Source organism: Lipotes vexillifer, unplaced genomic scaffold, assembly GCF_000442215.2.
Source record: "Lipotes vexillifer unplaced genomic scaffold, Lipotes_vexillifer_v1.1 scaffold500, whole genome shotgun sequence".
In the NCBI taxonomy this organism is placed as follows: domain Eukaryota; kingdom Metazoa; phylum Chordata; class Mammalia; order Artiodactyla; family Lipotidae; genus Lipotes; species Lipotes vexillifer.
This window is the reverse complement of record NW_006778765.1, coordinates 482434-507821: the sequence shown is the minus strand read 5'-3', so window position 1 is coordinate 507821 and position 25388 is coordinate 482434. Positions and strand designations below refer to the sequence as shown.

The following is a 25388-nucleotide window of genomic DNA, read 5'->3' as shown; positions in this document are numbered from 1 at the left end:
CTTTCAACAACGGATGGACTTTTAAAACCAGGAAATCAGTTAAGAAATCATCAGACTTAAATTATACTTTAAACCAAATGATGAGAAATACACAGAACACTCTATTCAACGCAGCATTCTTCTCCTGCACACATGGAATATTCTCCAGGAGAGATAACATGTTAGGACACAAAGCAAGCTCAAGTCTTAACAAACTCAAGACACTGAAATTATATCTTTTCTAACAACAATAATATGAAACTAGAAATAAATAACAGGAAGAAAACTGGAATATAAACAAATAGGTATAAATGAAACCACACCATCCTGAAAAACCAATGTATCAAAGCAGGAATCAAAAGAGAAATCAGCCTGTGTCCTCTAAGATGGGCGGATAGCACTTCCCTCAGGGTCCATGCATGAGGAGGGCAACAGACATGTCTATGGCAGGTGTAGCAGTAACTCTTAGCATGTGGCCTGTCTCTGGTTGGGTTGTAAATCCAGAAGGCAGGACCAAGACTGTATTCCTCACAGTCACATTGGGACAAAGCAGAAACTAACTGTTTGCATCTGAAACCATCTTACCCAGCAGCCCCCAGGCAGGTTTACCTTAACATCGTTCTTCCTGCTGCCCGTCCTGCTCAGGGCTCCAGAGAGGTAGGTCCCAGGGCTTCCACCGATCACCCGCTCCTGGGAGTTTTTTGTAAACACCACTTACTGCTTTTAAAATTGTGTGACCAGTTCAACCATGTAGGAAATGATCCTGAAGTCCACCACCACGTAATCACTGTTGATGCTGTGATGCTATATTTTTCTAAAATGCACATGTGTGTTTGTGTGTGTGTTTTAAAACAGGTGTCCAACTGTATGTATGGTTTCTATCCAGCTCTTTTCACTTAATGTGAATTTCCGTATCATTAAATGTCTGAGAATGTGAAAAAAAAGAGAAATCAAAAAATAACTTTACACAAGTAAAAGTGGAAACACAACATATGAAAATTTATGGGATGCATGAAAAGCATTTCTAAGATGAAAGTTTATAGTGATAAATGCCTACATTAAGAAAAAAAGAAAAACCTCAAAAAACAACCTAACTTTATATCTCAAGGAAATAAAAAAGAACAAATTAAGCCCAAAGCTAGGAAAAAAAATCAGAGGAGAATAAATGATAATAAAAATAAACATAAAATCAACTTTAAAAAACAGAAAAGATCAAAGAAATTAAGACCTAGCTTTTTGAAAAAATAAAAATTGAAAAACCTTTAACTAGACAAAGAAAAAAAGAGAAAAGAATCAAATAAATAAAATTGAAAATAAAAGAGGAGACACTACAACTGATACAACAAAAATACAAAGGATTGTAAGAGACTACTATGAACAATCATACATCCAAAAACTGGATGACCTAGAAGAAATGGATAAATTCCTAGAAACATACACCCTACCAAGACTGAATCATGAAGACAGAAAAAATCTGAACAAATCAATGACAAATAAGGAGAGTGAATCAGTAATTTAAAACCTCTCAACAAAGAAAAGTCCAGTACCAGATGGTTTTACTGGTGAGTTCTACAAAGATTTAAAGAAGAATTAATACGAAGTCTTCTCAGAGTCATCCAAAATAACTTAATAAAAGGGTACAATTCCAACTCATTTTACAAAGCCAGCATTACCTTGATATCAAAACCGGACAAAGACACCACAAGAAAAGAAAATTACAGGTCAATATTCTGATGAACATAGATGCAAAAAAATTCTCAACAAAATATAAGCAAATAAATTTCAATGTGACATTCAAAGAATCATACACTGTTATTAAGTTGGATTTATCAGTCAAATGCAATGATAGTTCCACATATGCAAATCAATAAGTAGGATACACCAGTTTAACAAAATGAAGGATAAAATCATATGATCATCTCAATAAATGAGGAAAAACCATTTGACAAACTCAACATTTCCCTGATTATTAGTGATGATGTGCCCGCTGGCCATCTGCATTTCCTCTTTGGAAAAACGTCTATTCAGTTCTTCTGCCAATTTTTTAATTGGGCTTCTTTTTTAATGTTGAGATGTATGAGCTATTTATATATGTTAGGTATTAACCCTTTATCAGTCATATCACTTGCAAATACCTTCTCCCATTCAGTAAGATATCTTTTTCATTTTGTTGATGGTTTCCTTTGCTGTGCAAAAGTTTTGAAGTTTAATTAGGTACCATTTGTTTATTTTTGCTTTTGTTTCCTTTGTTTTAGGAGACAGATCCAAAAAAATATTGCTGCAATGTATGTCAAAGAGTGTTCTGCCTATGTTTTCCTCTAGGAGTTTTAATAGTATCCAGTCTTACATTTAATCCATTTTGAGTTTATTTTTGTATATGATGTTAGAGAATATCATTTCATTTTTTACATGGAGCTGTCCAGTTTTCTCTGCACCAATTACTGAAGAGACTGTGTTTTCTCCATTGTATATTCTTGCCTTCTTTATCATAGATTAACTGACCATAAGTGTGTGGGTTTACTTCTGGGCTCTCTATTCTGTTCCACTGATCTATGTGTCTGTTTTTGTGCCAGTACCATATTATTTTGATTACTGCAGCTTTGTAGTATAGCCTTAAGTCAGGGACCATGATCCCTCCAGCTCTATTCTTCTTTTTCGAGATTGTTTTGGCTATTCAGGGTCTTTTGTGTTTCCATATAAAGTTTAAATTTATCTGTTCTAGGTCTGTAAAAAATGCCATTGGTATTTTGATAGGGATTGCACTCAATCTCTAGACTGCCTTGGGTAGTATAGTCATTTTAACAATATTAATTCTCCCAATCCAAGAACATGGTATATATCTTTCCACCTGTTTCTGTCATCTTCAATTTCTTTCATCAGTGTCTTACACCTTCCTGAGCATGTGTCTTTTACCTCCTTGGGTAGGTTTATTCCTAGGTGTTTTATTCTTTTTGAAGCAATGATAAATGGGATTGTCTCCTTAATTTCTCTTTCTGATAGTTCGTTGTTAGAGTATAGAAATGCAACACATTTCTGTATATTAATTTTGTATCCTGCAACTTTACAAAGTTCACTGACGAGCTCTAGTAGTTTTCTGGTGGCATCTTTAGGATTTTCTATGCATAGTATCATGTCATTGGCAAATAGTGACAGTTTTACTTCTGCCTTTCCAATCTGGACTCCTTTTATTTCTTTTTCTTCTCTGACTGCTGTGGCTAGGAATCCAAAACTACATTGAATAAAAGTGGTGAGAATGGACATCTTTGTCTTGTTCCTGATATTAGAGAAAATGCTTTCAGCTTTTCACCATTAAGTACGAAGTTAGCTGTGGGTCTGTCATATATGGCCTTTATTATGTTGAGGTATATTCCCTCTATGCCCACTTTATGGACAGTTTCTATCATAAACGATGTTGAACTTTATCAAAAGCTTTTTCTGCCTCTACTGAGATGATCATATGGTTTTTATTCTTCAATTTGTTAATGTGGTGCATCACACTGATTGACTTGTAGATACTGAAAAATCCCTGCATCCCTGGGATAAATCCCACTTGATCATGGTGTATATCCTCTTAATGTATTGTTGGAGTCAGTTTGCTAGTATTTTGTTGAGGATTTTTGCATCAATGTTCATCAATGACACTGGCCTGTAATTTTCCTCTTTTATGATATCTTTGTCTAGTTTTGATATCAGGGTGATGCTGACCTCATAGAATGAGTTTGGAAGGGTTCCTTCCTCTGCAATTTTCTGAAGTATCAGAAGGATGGGTGTTAACTCTTCTCTAAATGTTTGGTAGAATTCACCTGCAAAGCTATCTGGTCCTGGACTTTTGTTTGTTGGGAGTTTTTAAATAACTGATTCAATTTCATCACTTGTAATTGGTCTGTTCATTAGAAAATATGAAATAGAAATTTTTCTTCCTGGTTCAGTCTTAGGAGATTGTATCTTTCTAAGAATCTGTCCACTCCTAGGTTGTCCATTTTATTGGCATATAGTAGTTCATAGCAGTCTCTTACGATCCTTTGTATTTCTGTGGTGTCAGTTGTAACTTCTCCTTTTTCATTTCTGATTTCATTGATTTGGGCCCTCTCCCTTTTTTTCCTGAGAGTCTGGCTAAAGGTTCATTTATTTTCTTTACCTTTTCAAAGAACCAGCTTTTAGTTCACTGATGTTTTCTACTGTTTTTTTTAGTCTCTATTTCTTTTATTTCTGCTCTGATCTTTATGATTTCTTTCCTTCTATTAACTCTGGGTTTTGTTTGTTCTTCTTTCTCTGGTTGCTTTAGGTGCAAGGTTAGGTTGTTTATTTGAGATTTTTCTTATTTCCTAAGGTAAGCTTGTATCACTATAAACTTCCTTCTTAGAACTGCTTTTGCTGCAGCCCATGGGTTCTGGATCATCCTGTTTCATTTTCATTTGTCTCTATGTATTTTTTAATTTCCTCTTTGATTTCTTCAGTGATCCACTGGTTGTTTAGTAGCATATTGTTTAACCTCCCTGCATTTGTGGTTTTCTGCAGTTTTTTCTTGTAGTTGATTTCTAGTCTCATAGCATTGTGGTCGGAAAAGATGCTCGATATGATTTCAATTTTCTTAAATTTATTGAGGCTTGTTCTGTGGCCTAGCATGTGACCTATCCTGGAGAATGTTCCATGTGCACTTGAAAAGAATGTGTATTCTGCTGCTTTCAGTCCAAGCCTAATTCTTGACAAACAATTTCTGTAACCTTGTGGGTCTTGCCTTTATAAGCTTCCCCCATTTTGTAGTCCAGTGGAATACAATTCAAGTGCTGTCTTGGATTTATGCTTCCTGGGCTGCAGTCCTAACAAACCCCAAATAAACTTTTTTTTTTTTTGGCCTCAACTAGGTCTCCATTCTTGGAATTGTTGGTTAATGATATCCTAGTTTTGATATGGTACTATAGTTTTCTAAGATGTTATCAATAAAGGAAACCAGGCAAAGGGTACACTGGATCTGTTTATATTATTTATTGTAAGTGCACATAAATCTTTAATCATCTCAAAAATATAAAGTATAATGATGCAAGAAATTTTTGCATACTGGGGTATGGGGAAGCCATTCTGGCTTATACATGATTTGGCCTGAAATTTATGTCAACTAGAACAGCCTGGCTTACAGTCTGTCAAACATACATTGCATATCTGCTTTCACCATTAAAGAAAAGAATGCATTATCTAGAAGTAAAAAGAATGTCCACTTTGAAGATAAGGATAAATGCCTCCCTTCTTATGACGCCAATGCTAGTACTGCTTCGAAGATAAGGTTTTCCTCCCAGATGCCAAGGTCATACTGACTCACTGTGTACGAGCTAATCTGTCTCTTTTGAAACCTTGAAGGAATGGAGCCCTGTCATGTTTGATGCAGTTCTTTGTTCTTACAAGATATAAAACTGTGCTGAAAACCGTGCTTCTCTGGAGTGCTTTGGTGTAGGCTGCACTCCAGGCTGGTCCTCAGCTTGGCTCGAATAAAACTCTCTTCTCTTCCTTATGATAGAATGCTTACTTATTATTTCTCAACAATAACAACAACAGGATCTGTCTCCATCAAAAACAACTAGAAGTCTGAAATATATGCCAAATGTTTTTAGACACTGGACAACCAGCAGCACAGGAATGTGATCTTGGGAGAAGAGAAACAAATGAAATGAGTCATACAATTTTCCAACGCTTTTTGCCTGGAGGCCTTTATTGATCAGAGAGTGACAGCACAGAGTAAGCCACTGTCACTAAGATTAAAAGCCAAACACCAGTAGGAGAAGGCTGAGAGAGCTGAATTTTGTGAGGCAGAAAACAGAAGGGAATCATGAAGAGAAAGAAGTACAGAATTCTTCAGAGAGATTCCATTGAGTATTTAGCTGAAAACTAAGCTGCAGTTACAGAGAGTGAGACTCTATGTGGCCAAGGAAAGAGTAACTAATAATTGACAGCTATAAGCTGAAAAATTCCTAGAGCATACCTAAGACTGGTACACATTAAAGTTCTAATAGACCACAATGGAAAGAGCTCAGTGAACATATGGTTCTTCAAATAAAGATCCAGTAACACTGCATGTTAAAAGTAAGGTCAAACAGGGGCTTCCCTGGTGGTGCAGCAGTTAAGAATCCACCTGCCAATGCAGGGGACACCAGTTCGAGCCCTGACCCGGGAAGATCCCACATGCTGCAGTGCAACTAAGCCCATGTGCCACAGCTACTAAGCCTGAGCTCTAGAGCCCACAAGCCACAACTACTGAGCCCACGTGCCACAACTGCTGAAGCCTGCATGCCTAGAGCCCGTGCTCCGCAATGAGAGAAGCCATGACAATGAGAAGCCCGCACACGGAAATGAAGAGTAGCCCCCCACTCACCGCAACTAGAGAAAGCCCACGCACAGCAACAAAGACCCAACACAGCCAAAATTAGTTGATTAATTAATTAATTTTAAAAAGTATATATGCTGATTATCCTTAAAAAAAAAAAAAGGTCAAACAACCCTAGAGTAAAGGCTACTATAGGCACGCTCTAACAAACCTTAAGGATCAAGCTGAATTACAAGTAAATTAAGTGCCTTCAAAAATGAATTCAATTTTTTTTAAAAGAAGATGACAAAATTCAGATCAAGAAATTCAACAATATAACTTCAAAATTCTAGAAAACAAAACAAAAAAATTTCCAGATATGTAAAAATTTAAACCATAACCAGGAGAAAAAGCAGTTAATAGCAAGAGACCAAAAATGATATATAATGGGGACTAGCAGAAGTTTACAGTGCTATTAAAATTTCTCCAAGATTTAAAAGAAAACATAAGGGAAGTGCTATCAATATACAAAATGGAACAAAATGGCAATAACAGAGCTGAAAAACAGAACATCTAAATGAAAACGTTCATTTGAGGTGTTTAATGGCAAATTAGATACATGAAAGAAAGAGTAGCACACTTTAACACCTAGTATTAAAACTATCCAAACAGACCTGGGGGAAAAGACCGAAAAATAGAAGTAGAAATCTTTGAAATATTATAAAACAGTGTAATATATGTGGAACTGGAGAACCAAAGAGAAGTAGCAATATTTCAGGAAATCATTTAAAAATTTTTCTAAATTAGATAAAAAACACAAACCCACAGATATAGGAACCTCCATGATATAAATTTGGATGAACACACACACACACACACACACACACAACACCAAAATATATTATAAGCAAATTGCCCAAAACAATGATAAAGATAAATCATAAAAGCATCCAGAAATAAAAACAAATATTTAAAAACACTATAGTACAAGAAACAAAGATAAGAATTAATAGACTTTTCATTAGAAATCCTATAAAGCCAGAAGACAATGAACTGACATATTTAAAGGGAAATGTATAAACCCACGCACATATTGTCACCTTATCTTTGATAAAGGAGGCAAGAATATACAGTGGAGAAAAGACAGCCTCTTCAATAAGTGGTGCTGGGAAAACTGGACAGCTACATGTAAAAGAATGAAATTAGAACACTCCCTAAAACCATACACAAAAATAAACTCAAAATGGATTAAAGATCTAAATGTAAGGCCAGACACCATCAAACTCTTAGAGGAAAACATAGGCAGAACACTCTGACATAAATCACAGCAAGATCTTTTTTGATCCACCTCCTGGAGAAATGGAAATAAAAACAAAAATAAACAAGTGGGACCTAATGAAACTTAAAAGCTTTTGCACAGCAAAGGAAACCATAAACAAGACCAAAAGACAACCCTCAGAATGGGAGAAAATATTTTCAAATGAAGCAACTGACAAAGGATTAATCTCCAAAGCATACAAGCAACTCATGCAGCTCAATATCAAAAAAACAAACAACCCAATCCAAAAATGGGCAGAATACCTAAATAGACATTTCTCCAAAGAAGATACACAGATTGCCAACAAACACATGAAAGAATGCTCAACATCATTAATCATTAGAGGAATGCAACTCAAAACTACAATGAGATATCATCTCACACCAGTCAGAGTGGCCATCATGAAAAAATCTACAAACAATAAATGCTGGAGAGGGTGTGGAGAAAAGGGAACCCTCTTGCACTGTTGGTGGGAATGTAAATTGATACAGCCACTATGGAGAACAGTATGGAGGTTCCTTAAAAAACTAAAAATAGAACTACCATACGACCCAGCAATCCCACTACTGGGCATATACCCTGAGAAAACCATAACTCAAAAAGAGTCATGTACAAAATGTTCATTGCAGCCCTATTTACAATAGCCAGGACATGGAAGCAACCTAAGTGTCCACTGACAGATGAATGGATAAAGAAGATGTGGCACATATATACGATGGAATATTACTCAGCCATAAAAAGGAAGGAAACTGAGTTATTTGTAGTGAGGTGGATGGACCTAGAGTGTGTCATACAGAGTGAAGTGAGTCAGAAAGAGAAAAACAAATACCCTATGCTAACACATATATATGGAATCTAAGAAAAAAAAAAGAAAATGGTCAGAAGAACCTAGAGGTGAGACGGGAATAAAGACGCAGTCCTACTAGAGAATGGACTTTAGGATATGGGGAGGGGGAAGGGTAAGCTGGGACAAAGTGAGAGAGTGGCATGGACATATATACACTACCAAACGTAATGTAGATAGCTGGTGGGAAGCAGCCGCATAGCACAGGGAGATCAGCTTGGCGCTCTGTGACTGCCTGGAGGGGTGGGATAGGGAGGGTGGGAGGGAGGGAGATGCAGGGGGCAAGATATATGGGGACATATGTATATGTATAACTGATTCACTTTGTTATAAAGCAGAAACTGACACACCACTGTAAAGCAATTATACTCTAATAAAGATGTTAAAAATAAAATAAAATGAAAATAAATAAATAAAGGGAATTGTATACCCAATGAAAATATTTTTGAAAAATAAAGGTGAGTAAATCCAAAGCAAATAAAATGAATAAAGAGGAGAAATCTGCGAAACAGACCAAAAAAAAACCTTTTAAGTCAAAAGTTAAGTTGAGAGGATCAAAACAACAAAAATCTAAATAGATTTGACCAAGAAAAATAGAGGACACAGCTCCCTAAAGCCTAGAATGAAAGAGGGATCATCACTAAATGTGTTACAGACATTAAAAAATAAATAGCATGAATATCTAGGACAATTCAAAAATATACTGAAATAGAAAAATCTCTTGCAAAATACAACTAATCAAAACTGAGAGAATGAGTTAGACAAAGATACTGAAGATAAACTATAAGCCCCAACCAAAAACAAAAAAAATTTTAATGACAAATTAGACTTCCTCAAAATTAAAATCTATTCTTCAGGACACAACAGTAAGAAAATGAAAAGGCAAACCACACAGTGAAAGAATATATTTACAAGGACTTGTATTCAGAATAGAGTATTCATATAACTCAATAAGAAAACAACCCAATAAAATATGGGTGAAAGATATGGACACTTCACAGAAAAAAAAAGAGGTTAAAGGACAATAAACATTTGAAAAGGTGTTCAACCTCTTTAGTCATTAGGGAAATAAAAATTAAAAGCAAAGCAAGAGACCACTAGCTCATCCATTAGAATGTCTAAAATTAAAAAGACTGAAAATAAAAAGTGTTGCTGAAAAAGTGGACCAATTGAAAGTCCAATACTTAAATTTATACTTAATTTTGGTTGGGTTCCCACCATTAACTGATAAGAAGTACTCACTGTGCCTCAACTATCTCTACAAACAACATGGTTTATGCTGCTGAACACCTGCTTTCCTTCCAGGAATGTGGAATTTTGTTACATCCTACACAGAGGTTGCGTACAGGACCAGCACCCGATAAAAACTCTGGCTATGAGTCTCAAGCAAGCTTTCCTGGTTGGCAACATTTCATATGTGTTGTCACAATACTCCTGGGGGAATTAAGCTTCTCCTGTATGACTCCACTGAGAAAGGACTCTTAGAAGCTTGTGCCTGGTTTCCCCAGACTTTACCCCATGCACCTTTGCTATTTTGATTTGTATCCTTCCACTGTAATTATTCACAGCTGTGATTACAATTACATAATGAGTCCTTTGGGTCCCCACAGCAAATCTTCAAGTCTTGGGGTCTTGAGGGCCTCCAAACAAAACAAATAAGCATGACACAAAATATCACCTAGGCTTCACTTCCTTCAACTCCCACCATCTTCTCCCCCACTGACAACAACACAAACACACTAATAATAAGATCCAGTAATAGAGAACACTTAAAATGTGGCTATTAGGTAAATTCCAGATCACAAACCCACATTTCAGTACTGAATAACCATGATAAAATGTCAATTTTTTTTAAGTTTTCAGTTAGGAGAGCTCCTACTGATGATAATTAGCACTTTCCTTCATTAAAAAAAATCATTAGATTAGGTCTCATTATGACTTGGTGTATGACCAAGTCTGTATTAAAATGAACCACCACAGCTCCAAAGTAAGTTGAGAAATGATAATGCACCACAAACTACACATATTTAAAGTGTAGAATTTGATGCTTTGGCATATACATACCCCAGTGAAACCATGGCACAATTAAAATAATGACATTTGAATCACCCCCCCAAAGTTTCCTCATATCTTTTTGTAATCTATCCCTCTCTTCAGGGATAGATTGGCAGGCAACCATGTAACTGGTTTAAGGCATTATAAATTACTAGCATTGGGCTTCCCTGGTGGCGCAGTGGTTGAGAGTCCGCCTGCCGACGCAGGGGACTCGAGTTCGTGCCCCGGTCTGGGAAGATCCCACATGCCGCAGAGCGGCTAGGCCCGTGAGCCACGGCTGCTGAGCCTGTGCGTCCAGAGCCTATGCTCCGCAACGGGAGAGGCCACAACAGTGAGAGGCCTGCGTACCAAAAAAAAAAAAAAATTACTAGCATTTTCCAGAATTTTACCTAAATCAAATTTGAAATGTTCATCAGTCCTCCACTCACAAAATCACCACTACAGCCTTATTTATATTCCCAAGAATCTACATCTACTTCCTTCCTTTCACCCATAACCTACTGTGGTAACTACTCTACCTTCTCTCTCTTTATCACTCAACCCACTAGACTTTGGCTTTCTGCCACTATCATCCTATGACTACATGGGATTCTCTAAAACATCACCAATGGCATTCTGTCAAACAGAATGGCCCCTACTCAGTACCCATTCTATTCTACTAGACTACTCTACAGTACTTGAAATCATTAATTACTTTGTTTTTTAAAAACTTTCTTTTCCTTAGCCAGCTATGACCTCCATTTCTCAAAATCCATGTGCTAGTACCTCTTTTTCTGTCCTCCAAGACGCTGGCAGTCTTTAAAGTCTCATTTCCAGCCCTATGCTATCATAGCAGTTGTTGTTATAGCAACAGAAACAAATATTTACTGTACTGTTACCATATGCTAGGCGCTGTGTTAAGAGCTTCATATAAGCTCATTGATTTCTAACAATTCTACAAGATAAGTAATAATGTTACACTCATTTCAAATTACATACAAAATTGAGAGAATAGTATATTGAACCTCCACAAACCTACCACCCAGCTTCAACAATGATCAATGTTTTGCCAACCTTGATTAATTAATACCCACGTACATATTCTTATCCATTGCCATACTTTAGAGCAAATTTCAGAAATTACCCATAAGTACTTAAATATGTATCTTTAACAGGTGCTTACTATTTCTCCAATAAACTCTATTTCATGGTTATACTGTACAGCAAGAGTGAATCTGTGCCTCTGTTACATGACAGATTCCCTGTTGCCAAAGAGACATAATCCAAATTCCTTAGGATTCCTTACAGTCTTTGGTATGTAAGACTCTGTAAATATGGATCCAACGCACCTTCCTGCCTTACCATCCATCACTTTCATCCAGGCACTATGCCCTAGCCAGTTTGGACTATTTACCATTCCCTGAACATGCCTTGCAACTTCACACCTCTATACCTCTGTTTTTGCTGTGTAAAACATTCAATAATGTCCTGTTCCTATCTGGCAGAATTCTAGGTATCCAGTTGACAATTCCTGTATAAGAACTGATCCTGAAACCACAAAATGAAAGTAAATATAAATTCTCTTGAATTTCATTCCTTTTCTCTTGGGCATATGCTTTATAAAATACACAAAATTATCATCAAATATATGTTCTCCTTTTCCTTAATTTTATCTTATTCTCCTACTTTTTAATTCCCAAAACTTAGTATTACATATTACCTGCATATTATACTTCTCTTAAACTGTACAATTTTAATATATGGTCACAAAAATATATAACTGAAAGGGTATTTTATAGTAAAACTTTTTATACAAAGAAATGCTTTACCATTTACTAATTATTTCTGAATGCTATCTAGTTCAGACACTATTATATTTGGGCTAGTTCAAGTTTTATTATTAGTATAAATTGTACATAACTAAAGACATAGTTTAATAAGTTAACTTTTTCATTTTTCTTTAGCCACTAATAGCTATGAAAAACCTATTGAAATTTCTAATTATTGTGATCATAATATTAAGATAAAGATATACAGGGATGCATTTTTTAATCATTCTATGTGTATAAAATCACTAAATGATTATCTTTTACAAACATGAAAGAATTTTCAACATAGTTCCATAAAATACCACTGCCACAGGGTGAAATTTAGTTAATACTGTATTTCCATCTGTTAATTTTTTTAAGTTTAAGAATATAAATACTAGTTATCAAGAGGTATATACATACATGTCGCTAGTAAATACTACAGTAATCTAAGATCCTAGAATGGAGTTGGTATTACCAAAATACACAACCTCAAAAGTACTACATTAGTCCAAACTAAAAAATTAAAGGAGTCTGATCAGACAAAATGAGCTCTAACACTTCTTTTCTTTTTTTCTTTTTCTTTTTTGGCTGCACCGCTCAGCTTGTGGGATCTTAGTTACCCAACCAGGGTTTAAACCCGGGCCACCGCAGTGACAGCACCAAGTCGTAACCACTGGACAGCCAGGGAATTCCCTCTAACACTTTAGATTAGTGTCATCTGGTTCCCTCATTTTGATTAGTTTATCAAATCATTGCTAAGATTAATCACAAAATGGCCTCTCCCACAGGCTCTAAACACCTTTGTTGCAGGAAAAAGAACTTGGAAAACAGGCATGAGATTCTGAACACTTTTCCTTAACTCTAAAATAGAACTCTGATTAATCTGCTGGAGAAGCCACATGGAAAGATAGAGACCTTGAGGTTACAACATGTAGCTATTTCAGTGATCCAGCTGAGGACAGCCTTCTAGCCATCCCTGCCAACATACCACATGTGTGAGTAAACCCTTTTGGACATTCCAGCCAGCTAAGCCCCCAGATAACTGTAGCCACAAATGGTGCCACCTATACAGAATGATGATTAGTTTTAGTCCACTATATTTTGGGGTGCTTTGCATCACGTCCCACTTAACAAGGTTTTCAAGCCACACACTGTGCATCAACTGATATTTTAAAGACAAAAATAAAATAATTTCAAAGACCACTGTCTCCACACTGATCCCCAAACCCTAGTATTCGAAGCAAGATGGTGGGGTGGCTAAGATCACAAATATTAATAAAAATAAATAAATAGTATGTAATATCACAAATTACAGCTTTCCAATCATTTATAAGACTTCTCATTTATTCAAGTTCTAAATTTTTGACAATTTCAAATCAAGGTAACAAACATAAAATACAAATAGAAGTTATTTCCACATGAGCCTTCCTGAGATGGAAATAACACCTGAAAGTGTGTTTTAAAACTAGAGACACAAGGTAAAAAATTACCTATGAGCAGTGGTTCTTAACTGGGGCAATGTTACCACCACCACCCCACCTACCTCCCACCCCCCAGGGCCAGGGCCTTTGGCAATGTCTGGAGACATTTTTCACTGCCACAACTTGAGAGGAGATGTTAGTGAGTGGAGGTCATATATGCTGCTAAATTTCTTATAATGTACAAGATAACAAAGAATTATCTGGCCCAAAATGTCAACATTGCCAAGGATAAGAAGCCCTAGCTATGAGGAATGAAAGTATGAAGATATTGTCTTCTTATGATCACCACCTTAAAAACTAACGAAACAAGTGATTCTACTGGCAAAATTGATGATTACAACTCTGAAAATTTTTATTTTTTAATAAAAATAATGTGATAATTTTGGTATTTTCTACATAAGAAAAAGCATAATACACTAAATATTAAGCCCACAAAAAATATATAAGAAAAACTGATAATAAAAAGTAAAGCAGAAAGAAGTTTTTGCAAATGCGTTACTGGAAAAAAATGTTGCTACATGTATTATAACTACCAATTAAAATATATTTTGTTTGATCAAATTACTATTAATTGGTAATAGAATAAACACATAAATCTAGTCCATAAAATAAGCATTTGGCACTTAAAAGTCATTTAAATTCATATTTTAACAAGAACATTATGATCAACAGAGATGTATCTAACTGAACATTATTTTTAAAGTTTTTTCCATTTTAGAAATAAATTCATCTAACTAATCACATGACTATACAGGACTAGGCCTATGAAAAGTCAATGTACTTTTGTCAACTGTTTTAAGGAAAAAATATTAAATGTCCTAAATAGGCTTTTTCAAAATAAGCTTTCCATCTATTACCATATACACACTTTTCTGTCCTTTTTAAAAAGTCATTTTAATACTGCTGAGACAGAGTAGCATCTGATACAGTTCTATAAAGGAAAGAATGAGTGTGGAGTGTGGTTAGTGTAAAAGATTCAAAGACCGACAAGTAAGAATTGTTTTTATATCAAACAAATATATTTAGGCTGCTTTCTACATTAGAAAAGGTAACAATAAACTTTTCATTACCTTTACATTTGGCTTCTTTGTTGAAACTCCTCTATACCAACCTAAAACAAAGCATACAAAAGATGTTAAAATCATATTGTTGTCACTCTCTGTAAGAGACATTATTTTTAGGATAATTAATTAATGTAAAACTTTCTAGTAAGTTTTAGGCACTTTATGCCTTTATTAAGCGTAGTTTACTCCAAAAGAAATAATCTTACAATAAATACAACATTCCCAATTTTCATCAAAATGTACAAAATCTCTTTCAACTGAATAAGACAAAAAAAAAATTAGAAAAGATTTCAGAGGACACATATTCAACTCCTTGAAAATTCCCAGAGGGAACCGTTAGGGGTTAGGAAAATGCCAAAATCATATAGCTTTTTTGGTGGCAGATAGGGAGTACAGCCCAGACTTTCTATTTCCTGGTCTCACTGACTCTCCCATGCACTAAACTACACCACCCTCATTTCTTGGCTTTCCAGTTGCTGAAGTTGACATCAGTGCTTCATTTATTCCCTCTCACCATTCATAAACAGCAATAACAATGAAAGTTAAAATTACACAATAAAAACAATTTTCAGAAAAAGGAAATTTTTTTACCAACTTTTCTTAAATCCAATCTATTATTTTCAGAGGGTTGCTATAGTTTCTCTACTTGGGTTTAAGGGGAAACAACTCCAATGAGTAGAAGAGGAAGCTAAGAGTTATATTTAAAGGAGGAATATGAAGAAAAAAGAAAGAGGAGATTGTTGATGATAGCTAATATTAACTGAGAGCTTACTATCCTTAATTCCATGTTCTGAAATTGAGTTGTTCCATGTATTAACCTTTAAGTCCCACAACAAAGCTATGAGGAAAAGAATCAACTTTTTCTCCCCTGAAATCATAACAAACAATAAAAAAATGCCCTTATTTCTGTTTAGTACAACACATGAGATCATAAATTTGAATAACTCAATTTACACTTGAGAGTCTCAATATCTTCACTTTTGGTAACTGATAACCTTACCAATGTGACACTTTACCATATCTTAAACAGGATAAAGAATGATATCAGCAGGTATGGCAGAGTAAGGACTGCCAAAAAAACCCTATCCTCAGTAAAATCAATAATAACACTGGCAAACACTGTCAATATCAACTTTTTTAGAACTCTAGAAGCAAACTAAAGACTTGAAATATTCCAAAGAGTATTTATTCAAGAAATCTGAATCTCAGTCAGAACAGCCCTCTTAATTTGCCCTATCCCATCTCCCTCTCCACAGCCCTGTGTTAAACTTGAAAACCAGTCCCACATTCACAGGGAAAACCAGAAAACTAACAGCCCCTGAAGAGGACGGAAAAGAAGAAATGCAGGAAGACCTAAATAAATGAAGAGGTTTACCATGTTCACGAATTATAAAACTTAGCACTGTTAAGATATCAATTATCCCTAAATTGACCTATAGATTCAATTCAATCCCAATCAAAATCCCAGAGAAATTTTTGGTAGGGTATTAACAAGTTCTAAAATTTAAAAGGAAAGGCAAATGACTACTATAATAGTCAAAACAATTTTGAAGGGAGAAAAAATTTGAATGACCCACACTACCTAATTTTAAGACTTAATACAAACCTACCATAATTGAGAGTGTAATACTGGCTAAAGAACAGACACAGAGATCAATGAAATAGACTGTAAAATCTAGAAATTAACCCACACATAAACGAACAATTGATTTTTGACAAAGGTACAAAAGCACTTCAATGGAGAATTGATAGTCTTTCAACAAATGGTGCTGAAACAATCAGACATACATATACAAAAAGAAAAAAAGAACCTCAACCTATACCTTGCACTATAAATAAAATTACCTCAAAATATATCTAAAAGTGTAAAACTTATACAAGGACAAGAGACCATTTTTGTGATCTTGTGGCTAGACAAAGATTTCTTAAGCACACTCCATATAAGAATAGATTTTTAAGGTTATACTCCATTTACAGCTATTATAAAATATTGCTTATACTCCCAGTGTTGTACAATATATCCTTGTACCTTATTTTATACCTAATACTTTGTACCTCTTAACCCCCTACCCCTATATTGCCCCTCCCCGCTCCCCTCTCCCTACTGGTAACTACAAGTTTGTTCTCAATTAACAAATGGGCAGAGACCTGAACAGATACCTCTCCAAAGAAGATATACAGTTGGCAAATAAGCATATGAAAAGATGCTCAACGTCATACGTGATTCAGGAGCTGCAAATTAAAACAATGAGATACCACTGCACACCTACTAGAATAGCCACTATCCAAAACACTGACAACACCAAATGCTGATGAGGATGTGGAGCAACAGGAACTTTCATTGCTGACGGGAATCCAAAATGGTACAGCCACTTTGGAAGACAGTTTGGCAATTTCTTACAAAACTAAATGTACTTTTACCACAAGATCCATCAGACTCACTCTTTGGTACTTACTCAAATGAGTTGAACACTTATGTCCACACAAAAACCTGCACATGCATGTTTATAGCAGCTTTATTCATAAGTGCTTAAACTTAGAAGAAACGAAGATGACCTTCAATAGGTAAATGGATAAATAAAACTGTGGTACATCCAGACACTGGAATATTATCCAGTGATTTTTAAAAAATGAGCTATCAAGCCACAAAAGGACATGGAAGATATTTAAATGCATATTACTAAATGAACAAAGCCAATATGAAAATGCCACACAGTGTATGATTCCAACTATATGACAATCTGGAAAAGGCAAAACCATGGAGACAGTAAGAAGATCAATGGTTGCCAAGGATTAGCAGGGAGGGAGGGATAAATAGGTGAAGAGAATTTTTAGAGCAGTAAAACTATTCTGTATAATACTATAGTGGCAGTTACATGTCATGATATATTTATCTAAACCAATAGTGTGTACAACGCCAAGAGTGAACTCTGATGTAAACTATGGACTTTGGGTGATAATGATATGTCAACGTAGGTTCATCAATTGTAACAAGTGTACCCATTCTAGTGAGTGATGTTGATATTGGGGGAGGTTGCACATGTGTGAAGGCAGGGGGTATACCGGAACTCTCTGTACTTTCCACTCAATTTTGTCTAAAACTGCTCTAAAAAATAAAGTCTTGTTTTTTTTAAACACATTTACTATATGTAATCCCACACCTACGTATTTTCCCAATACAAAAAAAGCCTACACTAAAATCTATACTCATTATTTATAACAACTTTATTCATAAAAATCAAAAACAAAACAATTCAGGGTTTCCCTGGTGGCACAGTGGTTGAGAGTCCGCCTGCCGATGCAGGGGACATGGGTTCGTGCCCCGGTCCGGGAAGATCCCACATGCCGCGGAGTGGCTGGGCCCGTGAGCCATGGCCGCTGAGCCTGCGCGTCCGGAGCCTGTGCTCCGCAACGGGAGAGGCCACAACAGTGAGATGCCCGCGTACCGCAAAAAAAAAAAAAAAAAACAATTCAAATGTCCATCAACTGCTGCACAGATAAATAAAATGTGATTTCAACCTGTATGATGAAATACTGCTAAGGAAGAACACACTACAGATACATATGACATGAATGGCTTTCCAATGCATTATGCTAAGTGAAAAAAGCCAGACACTATATAATGTGTGATTCCATTTATATGATACTCTGGAAAACACAAAACTAGAAGGACAGATCAGTGGTTGCCAGGGTTGAAAGGGGTTGGGAACGAAGTTTGACTACAAGGAGCATGATGTTATATTTGGGGGTGGTGAAAATCTTCTCTATCTAGATTGTGGCGAGGGTTACAAGATTATGCATTTGCCAAAATTCACAAAATTCTTATGACTATACTGCAAGAAAGATGACTCTTCCTGTATACAGGTTACACCTCAATAACCTGACTAAAATAAATACACACACAATAGTATACTTCACATCTACCACAATGGTTAGAATTTTTATTTGAAATTTTAACAGTATCAGGTGTTGGCAAGAGAATGTAGAGCGATCAGATACTGCTAGTGAAGGCAATAATAAATGGTCCCAACTTTCAAAAACAATGCAATATTATCTGCATATTGTATGACGCTGAAATTCTACTCCCATATATTATCCCCTATACAACAGCATTGAACTGGGGATATTACTCACTCTAGAGGAATTTTTAGAAATCTGTGGAGTGGTCTGAGTTACCAGAGAAGATATTAAAAATATTTATATTTTGAAAAGACAAAGATTCTTAGAAGAAAATATAGGAGTAAATCTTCATGACCTTGGGTTAAGAAACAATTTCACACAGAAGCAACAACAAAGTTCCAATTTTTTATGTTTTTATAAAACAACAGTGAGAGAATAACTGGGATAAAATCACATGCAGATTAAGCACCACCTCAAGATTTCAGGTAAGCACTTGATCACATAACATAACATATGTTTACAGAGGTCAGCCATTTCTCATCAAGTAAACTCTCACAATATTGTTTATCAAAAAGCTCTGTCCTGGGCTTCCCTGGTGACGCAGTGGTTGAGAATCTGCCTGCCAATGCAGAGGACACGGGTTCAAGCCCTGGTCCGAGAAGATCCCCCACAGGCCACGAAGCAACTAAGCCCATGCGCCACAACTACTGAGCCTGTGCTCTAGAGCCCGTGAGCCACAACTACTGAGCCCGCATGCTGCAACTATTGAAGCCGGCGCACCTAGAGCCCGTGCTCCACAGCAAGAGAAGCAACCGTGATAAGAAGCCTGTGCAATGCAACAAAGAGTAGCCCCCACTCGCCGCAACTAGAGAAAGCCCGCACGCAGCAACGAACACCCAACACAGCCAAAAATAAATAAATAAAATAAATAAATTTATTTTTAAAAAGCTGTGTCCTTATGAATGAAATATACATATTAGATTGCAATATAAACTCTTCCTTCTTGTTGGGAGGCAGAGGAACAAAGAAAGGGAAACTTAGACCAGTTCTGATGAATAGCAAGTAGCTTCAAAAACACATTATCAGGGACTTCCCTCGTGGCCCAGTGGTTAAGAATCCACCTGACAATGCAGGGGACACGGGTTCAAGCCCTGGTCTGGGAAGATCCCACATGCTGTGGAGCAACTAAGCCCATGAGCCACAACTACTGAGCCTGCACTCTAGAGCCTGCAAGCCACAACTACTGAAGCCCGTGCGCCTAGAGTCTGTGCTCCGCAACAAGAGAAGCCACCGCAATGAGAAGCCCACGCACCGCAATGAAGAGTAGGCCCCACTCGCCACAACTAGAGAAAGCCCGTGAGCAGGAACAAACACCTAACGCAGCCATAAATAAATAAATTTATTTATTTTAAAAAAAACACATTATCATCTTCATTCAATGCCACCATTGTGAGGGTCATGAGAACTATGCTCAATGAATTTCAGCCATCACTTTTTCTTAAAACCAAACATCTGCTACAAATTTTGCCGAATGGTATCATTCCATGAGAGATTCAGAACTGAAGAGGATGAAGAAAGAATAAGAAAGGAGAGAGAGGGCTTCCCTGGTGGCACAGTGGTTGAGAATCTGCCTGCCAATGCAGGGGACACGGGTTCAAGCTCTGGTCTGGGAAGATCCCACATGCTGCAGAGCAACTAGGCCCATGAGCCACAACTACTGAGCCTGCGCGTCTGGAGCTTGTGTTCCACAACAAGAGAGGCCGCGACAGTGAGAGGCCCACGCACCGCGATGAAGAGTGGCCCCCGCTCGCCGCAACTAGAGAAAGCCCTCGCACAGAAACGAAGACCCAACACAGCCAAAAATAAATAAATAAATAAAATTTTTTAAAAATAATAAAATAAAAAAATAATAAAAATGATGGATCATTAAAAAAAGAAAGAAAGGAGAGAGAGAAGGAAGACTATTGTGGCCTCTCCCATTGCAGAGCACAGGCTCCGGATGCGCAGGCTCAGCGGCCATGGCTCACGGGCCCAGCCGCTCCACGGCCTGTGGGATCTTCCCGGACTGGGGCACGAACCCGTGTCCCCTGCATCGGCAGGCGGACTCTCAACCACTGTGCCACCAGGGAAGCCCAAAAGCTCATTCTTTTAATGTCTTTTATATACAGAACAAAAAAGTTCATAACTTCTCAGATAAAAGATTCAAAGAACTCAGATATCTGCAACATCATTAAGAATCAACAGTAAAAAGATGTTTTGGGGGGTTTTTTTTTACATCTTTATTGGAGTATAATTGCTTCACAATGGTGTGCCAGTTTCTGCCCTACAACAAAGTGAATCAGTTATACATATACATATGTTCCCATATCTCTTCCCTCTTGCGTCTCCCTCCCTCCCACCCTCCCTATCCCACCCCTCCAGGTGATCACAAAGCACCAAGCTGATCTCCCTGTGCTATGTGGCTGCTCCCCACTAGCTACCTATTCTACATCTGGTAGTGCATACATGTCCATGTCACTCTCTCACCCCGTCACAGCTTACCCTTCCCCCTCCCCATATCCTCAAGTCCATTCTCTAGTAAGTCTGTGTCTTTATTCCTGTCTTACCCCTAGGTTCTTCATGACATTTTTTTTCTTAAATTCCATATATATGTGTTAGCATATGGTAATAAGCTAGTACAATGACACATCTTCTAAATTTCTGTTTTCCTATTACAATAACCCTGGACAATGTACCTTTGCAACGCGGAGCAACTAACCCTGTGTGCCACAACTAGTGAGACTGTGCTCTACAGCCCACGAGCCACAACTACTAAGCCCACATGCCACAACTACTGAAGCCCATGTGCCTAGAGCCTGTGCTCCACAACAAGAGAAGCCACCGCAATGAGAAGCCCATGTACTGCAACGAAGAGTAGTCCCTGCTCACCGCAACTAGAGAAAGCCCGCGGCAGCAACAAAGACCCAATGCAGCCAAAATAAAATCAATCCAAAGTCCTTACTACAACCTCTGCTTATTGCATCTCCCACCACGCTCTCTGCTCCTCCCTAACCAACCCCTCAACTACAGCCATACCAGTTTCCCTGCAATTCCTTCAACTCACTAAGCAAGCTCCCATACCTCAGGACTTTTATACTCCATGCCACATATGCCTGGACTGCTCTTCTCCTAGAGAACCACAGAATTGCTTCCTCACTTCCATCTATTCTCTGCCCAAATGTTATCTTCTCAGGAAAGGCCTTCCATGATTATCCTACATAAATACAGAGAAAACATAACCCCCCACCCCACCCCAATGCCCACTATCACTCTATCTCCTTCTACCTGTTTTGTCCTTCCTTATTCTTCTCAATGAGAAGTTTGTTTTATCCTTTTCAGCTGAGTCCCAGCTGCAAGAGTGCTTGATCAGCATTAGGCACACAAATATTTGGTAACTGAAAGAAATTAATAAATCTGTAATATATGGGCTAATAATACCTAACTGGCAAGTTGTGTTGATAAAGTTGATATATGTAAAGTGCCTTGAACAATGTCTCATACTCAATTACTGGGGTGGGGGGGGCGAGAGATGACAGAGAAACAAGACACACTAAAACCCTATGTCTGCTAAATAATACTATAAAGTATATTTCTAAACCTCCCCAAAGAAGACTGGGCCTATAGGGGAAAAAAAAAAACCCTGCAGTCAGAAGTTTCTTAATATAAATGGTGTTCATTCTAAGAAACATTAAGGGCCCCAAAATATACTCCTAAATGGCCCTCTTAAATCATTTCTGGAAAAAGTAGGGATATAAATAAAAAAGAAATACTCTTACCTATCTAACAGAGATTCAAATAAGTGCATGAATTAATACCCGTGTTCTCCTTTCTCACCAGCAAAATGTTGATACAGACACTCGTACAGAGAAGATTTACTACTGCAACAGAAAGTACAATCACTGAACCTAAAACTGCAGAGAATGAGTATGCAGGGCCTCCAAACAAATGGAAAGTAACTCTTCCAACATTAAACAAAAATGACTTTTTAAAATTTATTTATTTATTTTATTTATTTATTTTTGGCTGTGTTGGGTCTTCGTTGCTGTGCGTGGGCTTTCTCTAGTTGCAGTGAGCAGGGGCTACTCTTTGTTGTGGTGCACAGGCTTCTCATTGCAGTAGCTTCTCCTGTTGTGGAGCACAGGCTCTAGGCATGTGAGCTCAGTAGTTGTGGCTCACGGACCCTAGAGCACAGGCTCAGTAGTTGTGGTGCACGGGCTTAGTTGCTCCATGGCATGTGAGATCTTCCAGGACCAGTGCTCACACCTGTGTCCCCTGCATTGGCAGGCGGATTCTCCAGCACTGCGCCACCAGGGAAGCCCAAAATGACTTTATCATCATATAATCTGTCCATAATTAATTATCACTAATAGAACCTGAATGACGAATATGACTTTAGCCACAATTCCTTTATTCTTAAAAAGCTACCATTGAATCTTTCATGCTTACAACCACAGCTCTGTCTCAATGGACTTTTACTTATAACTCACCTTCATACAAAATGCTATTTAGAGCTATCCATCCACTGGAGGACTTTATATTTCTGACCTAAAGTAAGATTTCTACTAAAATCAACAAAATGTAGAAAGTAAATTAGGAATAGGATAGCTAAAATAAACCAAAACGTCTCTTTAGTGTCCCAAAACATAGACTGACCTAAGAGAATAAGCTTATTTTCTTAGTCTACATAGTTTTTTTACTGGGTGTACAGTTTTTCATGAAAAGCCAAACTAGGTTTCCTGTTAGCTAGGTTTACAAAAATTCTTTATAACATCAAATTTATCAACACAAGAAATAAGTAACAGTCACTACTGAGAAAAGTTCTATGCTAAAAAGAGCCAGGAAAAGAACCAGTACCAAGTAAAAAAATTAAATGTGGGTTGTACTCTCATGTAAAAAATACATCAATGCAAATACAATCTCACTTGAAAAAATTGTAGAAAGTCCACAAGATAAGATAGAAAATGACAAAATAGAAAAGTTAAGTGGAAAAACAACAGTAAAACCAAAAACTCTAAGATATTAACTGGACTCTGAAATATGAGACTTGATTTTGGGGACTTCGTGAAAGCACGTAGTGTAGTGATACTGTGGCACAGATGTCTAATAAAAATGTTTCCTTATGGAGTCTGTATTCCTCCAATCTTGGCCACATTTGATATAGAAACAGTCCCATGTTGTGTTAACTTCTTTCACCCAGACATTACAATACTTGTGAAGACCACTGAAAAAGTGACACATTTTCATTTCATCAACTTAAATGTTATTGGTTACATTTACTAAAAATGGTAATTTTACCTAAAATAAATTTTTTAATTACATACTAGTTAAGTTAGAAAACTCAATAATGTATATACAAAAAGTCTACTTTAAAAATGTCAGAAATTTAGACTCTAAAAATGCCATTTTATAAAATGTGATTAAAAATTAAGGTAGTAGGGCTTCCCTGGTGGCGCAGTGCTTGAGAGTCCGCCTGCCGATGCAGGAGACGCGGGTTCGTGCCCCGTTTCGGGAAGATCCCACATGCCGCGGAGCGGCTGGGCCCGTGAGCCATGGCCACTGAGCCTGCGCGTCCGGAGCCTGTGCTCCGCAAATGGGAGAGGCCACAACAGTGAGAGGCCCGCATAACGCAAGAAAAAAAAAAAAAAAAAAATTAAGGTAGTAAATGAAAACTTCTAATTGAGATGCAATATTAAGTCCTGTTTTATACTAAAATCACTAGGGATTTTACTTTAGTTTTTTTTTTAACATCTTTATTGGAGTATAATTGCTTTACAATGGTGTGTCAGTTTCTGCTTTATAACAAAGTAAATCAGTTATACATATACATATATCCCCATATCTCTTCCCTCTTGCATCTCCCTCCCTCCCACCCCCCCATCCCACCCCACTAGGCGGTCACAAAGCACTGAGCTGATCTCCCTGTGCTATGCAGCTGCTTCCCACTAGCTATCTATTTTACGTTTGGTAGTGTATAGATGCCCATGCCACTCTCTCAGTTTGTCCCAGCTTACCCTTCCCCCTCCCCATGTCCTCAAGTCCATTCTCTAGTAGGTCTGCGTCTTTCCCCTAGGTTCTTCATGACCTTTTTTGTTTGTTTTTTAGATTCCATTATATATGTGTTAGTATACGGTATTTGTTTTTCTCTTTCTGACTTACTTCACTCTGTATGACAGACTCTAGGTCCACCCACCTCAATACAAATAACTCAATTTCGTTTCTTTTTATGGCTGAGTAATATTCCATTGTATATATGTGCCTCATCTCCTTTATCCATTCATCTGTTGATGGACACTTAGGTCACTTCCATGTCCTGGCTACTGTAAACAGAGCTGCAATGAACATTGTGGTACATGACTCTTTTTGAATTATGGTTTTCTCGGGGTATATTCCCAGTAGTGGGATTGCTGGGTCGTATGGTAGGTCTATTTTTAGTTTTTTAAGGAACCTCCATACTGTTCTCCATAGTGGCTGTATCAATTTACATTCCCACCAACAGTGCAAGAGGGTTCACTTTAGGAGTTATTCAAAGTATATTCTATTTAAGTAATTATTCCACAAAGGAGATTGAAAAATACAGAAAATAGGGCTTCCCTGGTGGCGCAGTGGTTGAGAGTCCGCCTGCC

General features: G+C 37.2%; 1 protein-coding gene across 1 annotated transcript in view; it reads right to left on the bottom strand.

Moving 5' to 3' along the window:
- The window catches only part of DOCK3 (dedicator of cytokinesis 3), a 391142-nt gene that overhangs the window by 321637 nt on the left and 44117 nt on the right, over window positions 1-25388 (bottom strand). Inside the window, exon 3 of the mRNA XM_007451883.1 lies at window positions 14833-14873. Coding sequence (XP_007451945.1) covers window positions 14833-14873 — 41 coding nt within the window. The remainder of the gene's footprint in view (window positions 1-14832; window positions 14874-25388) is intronic.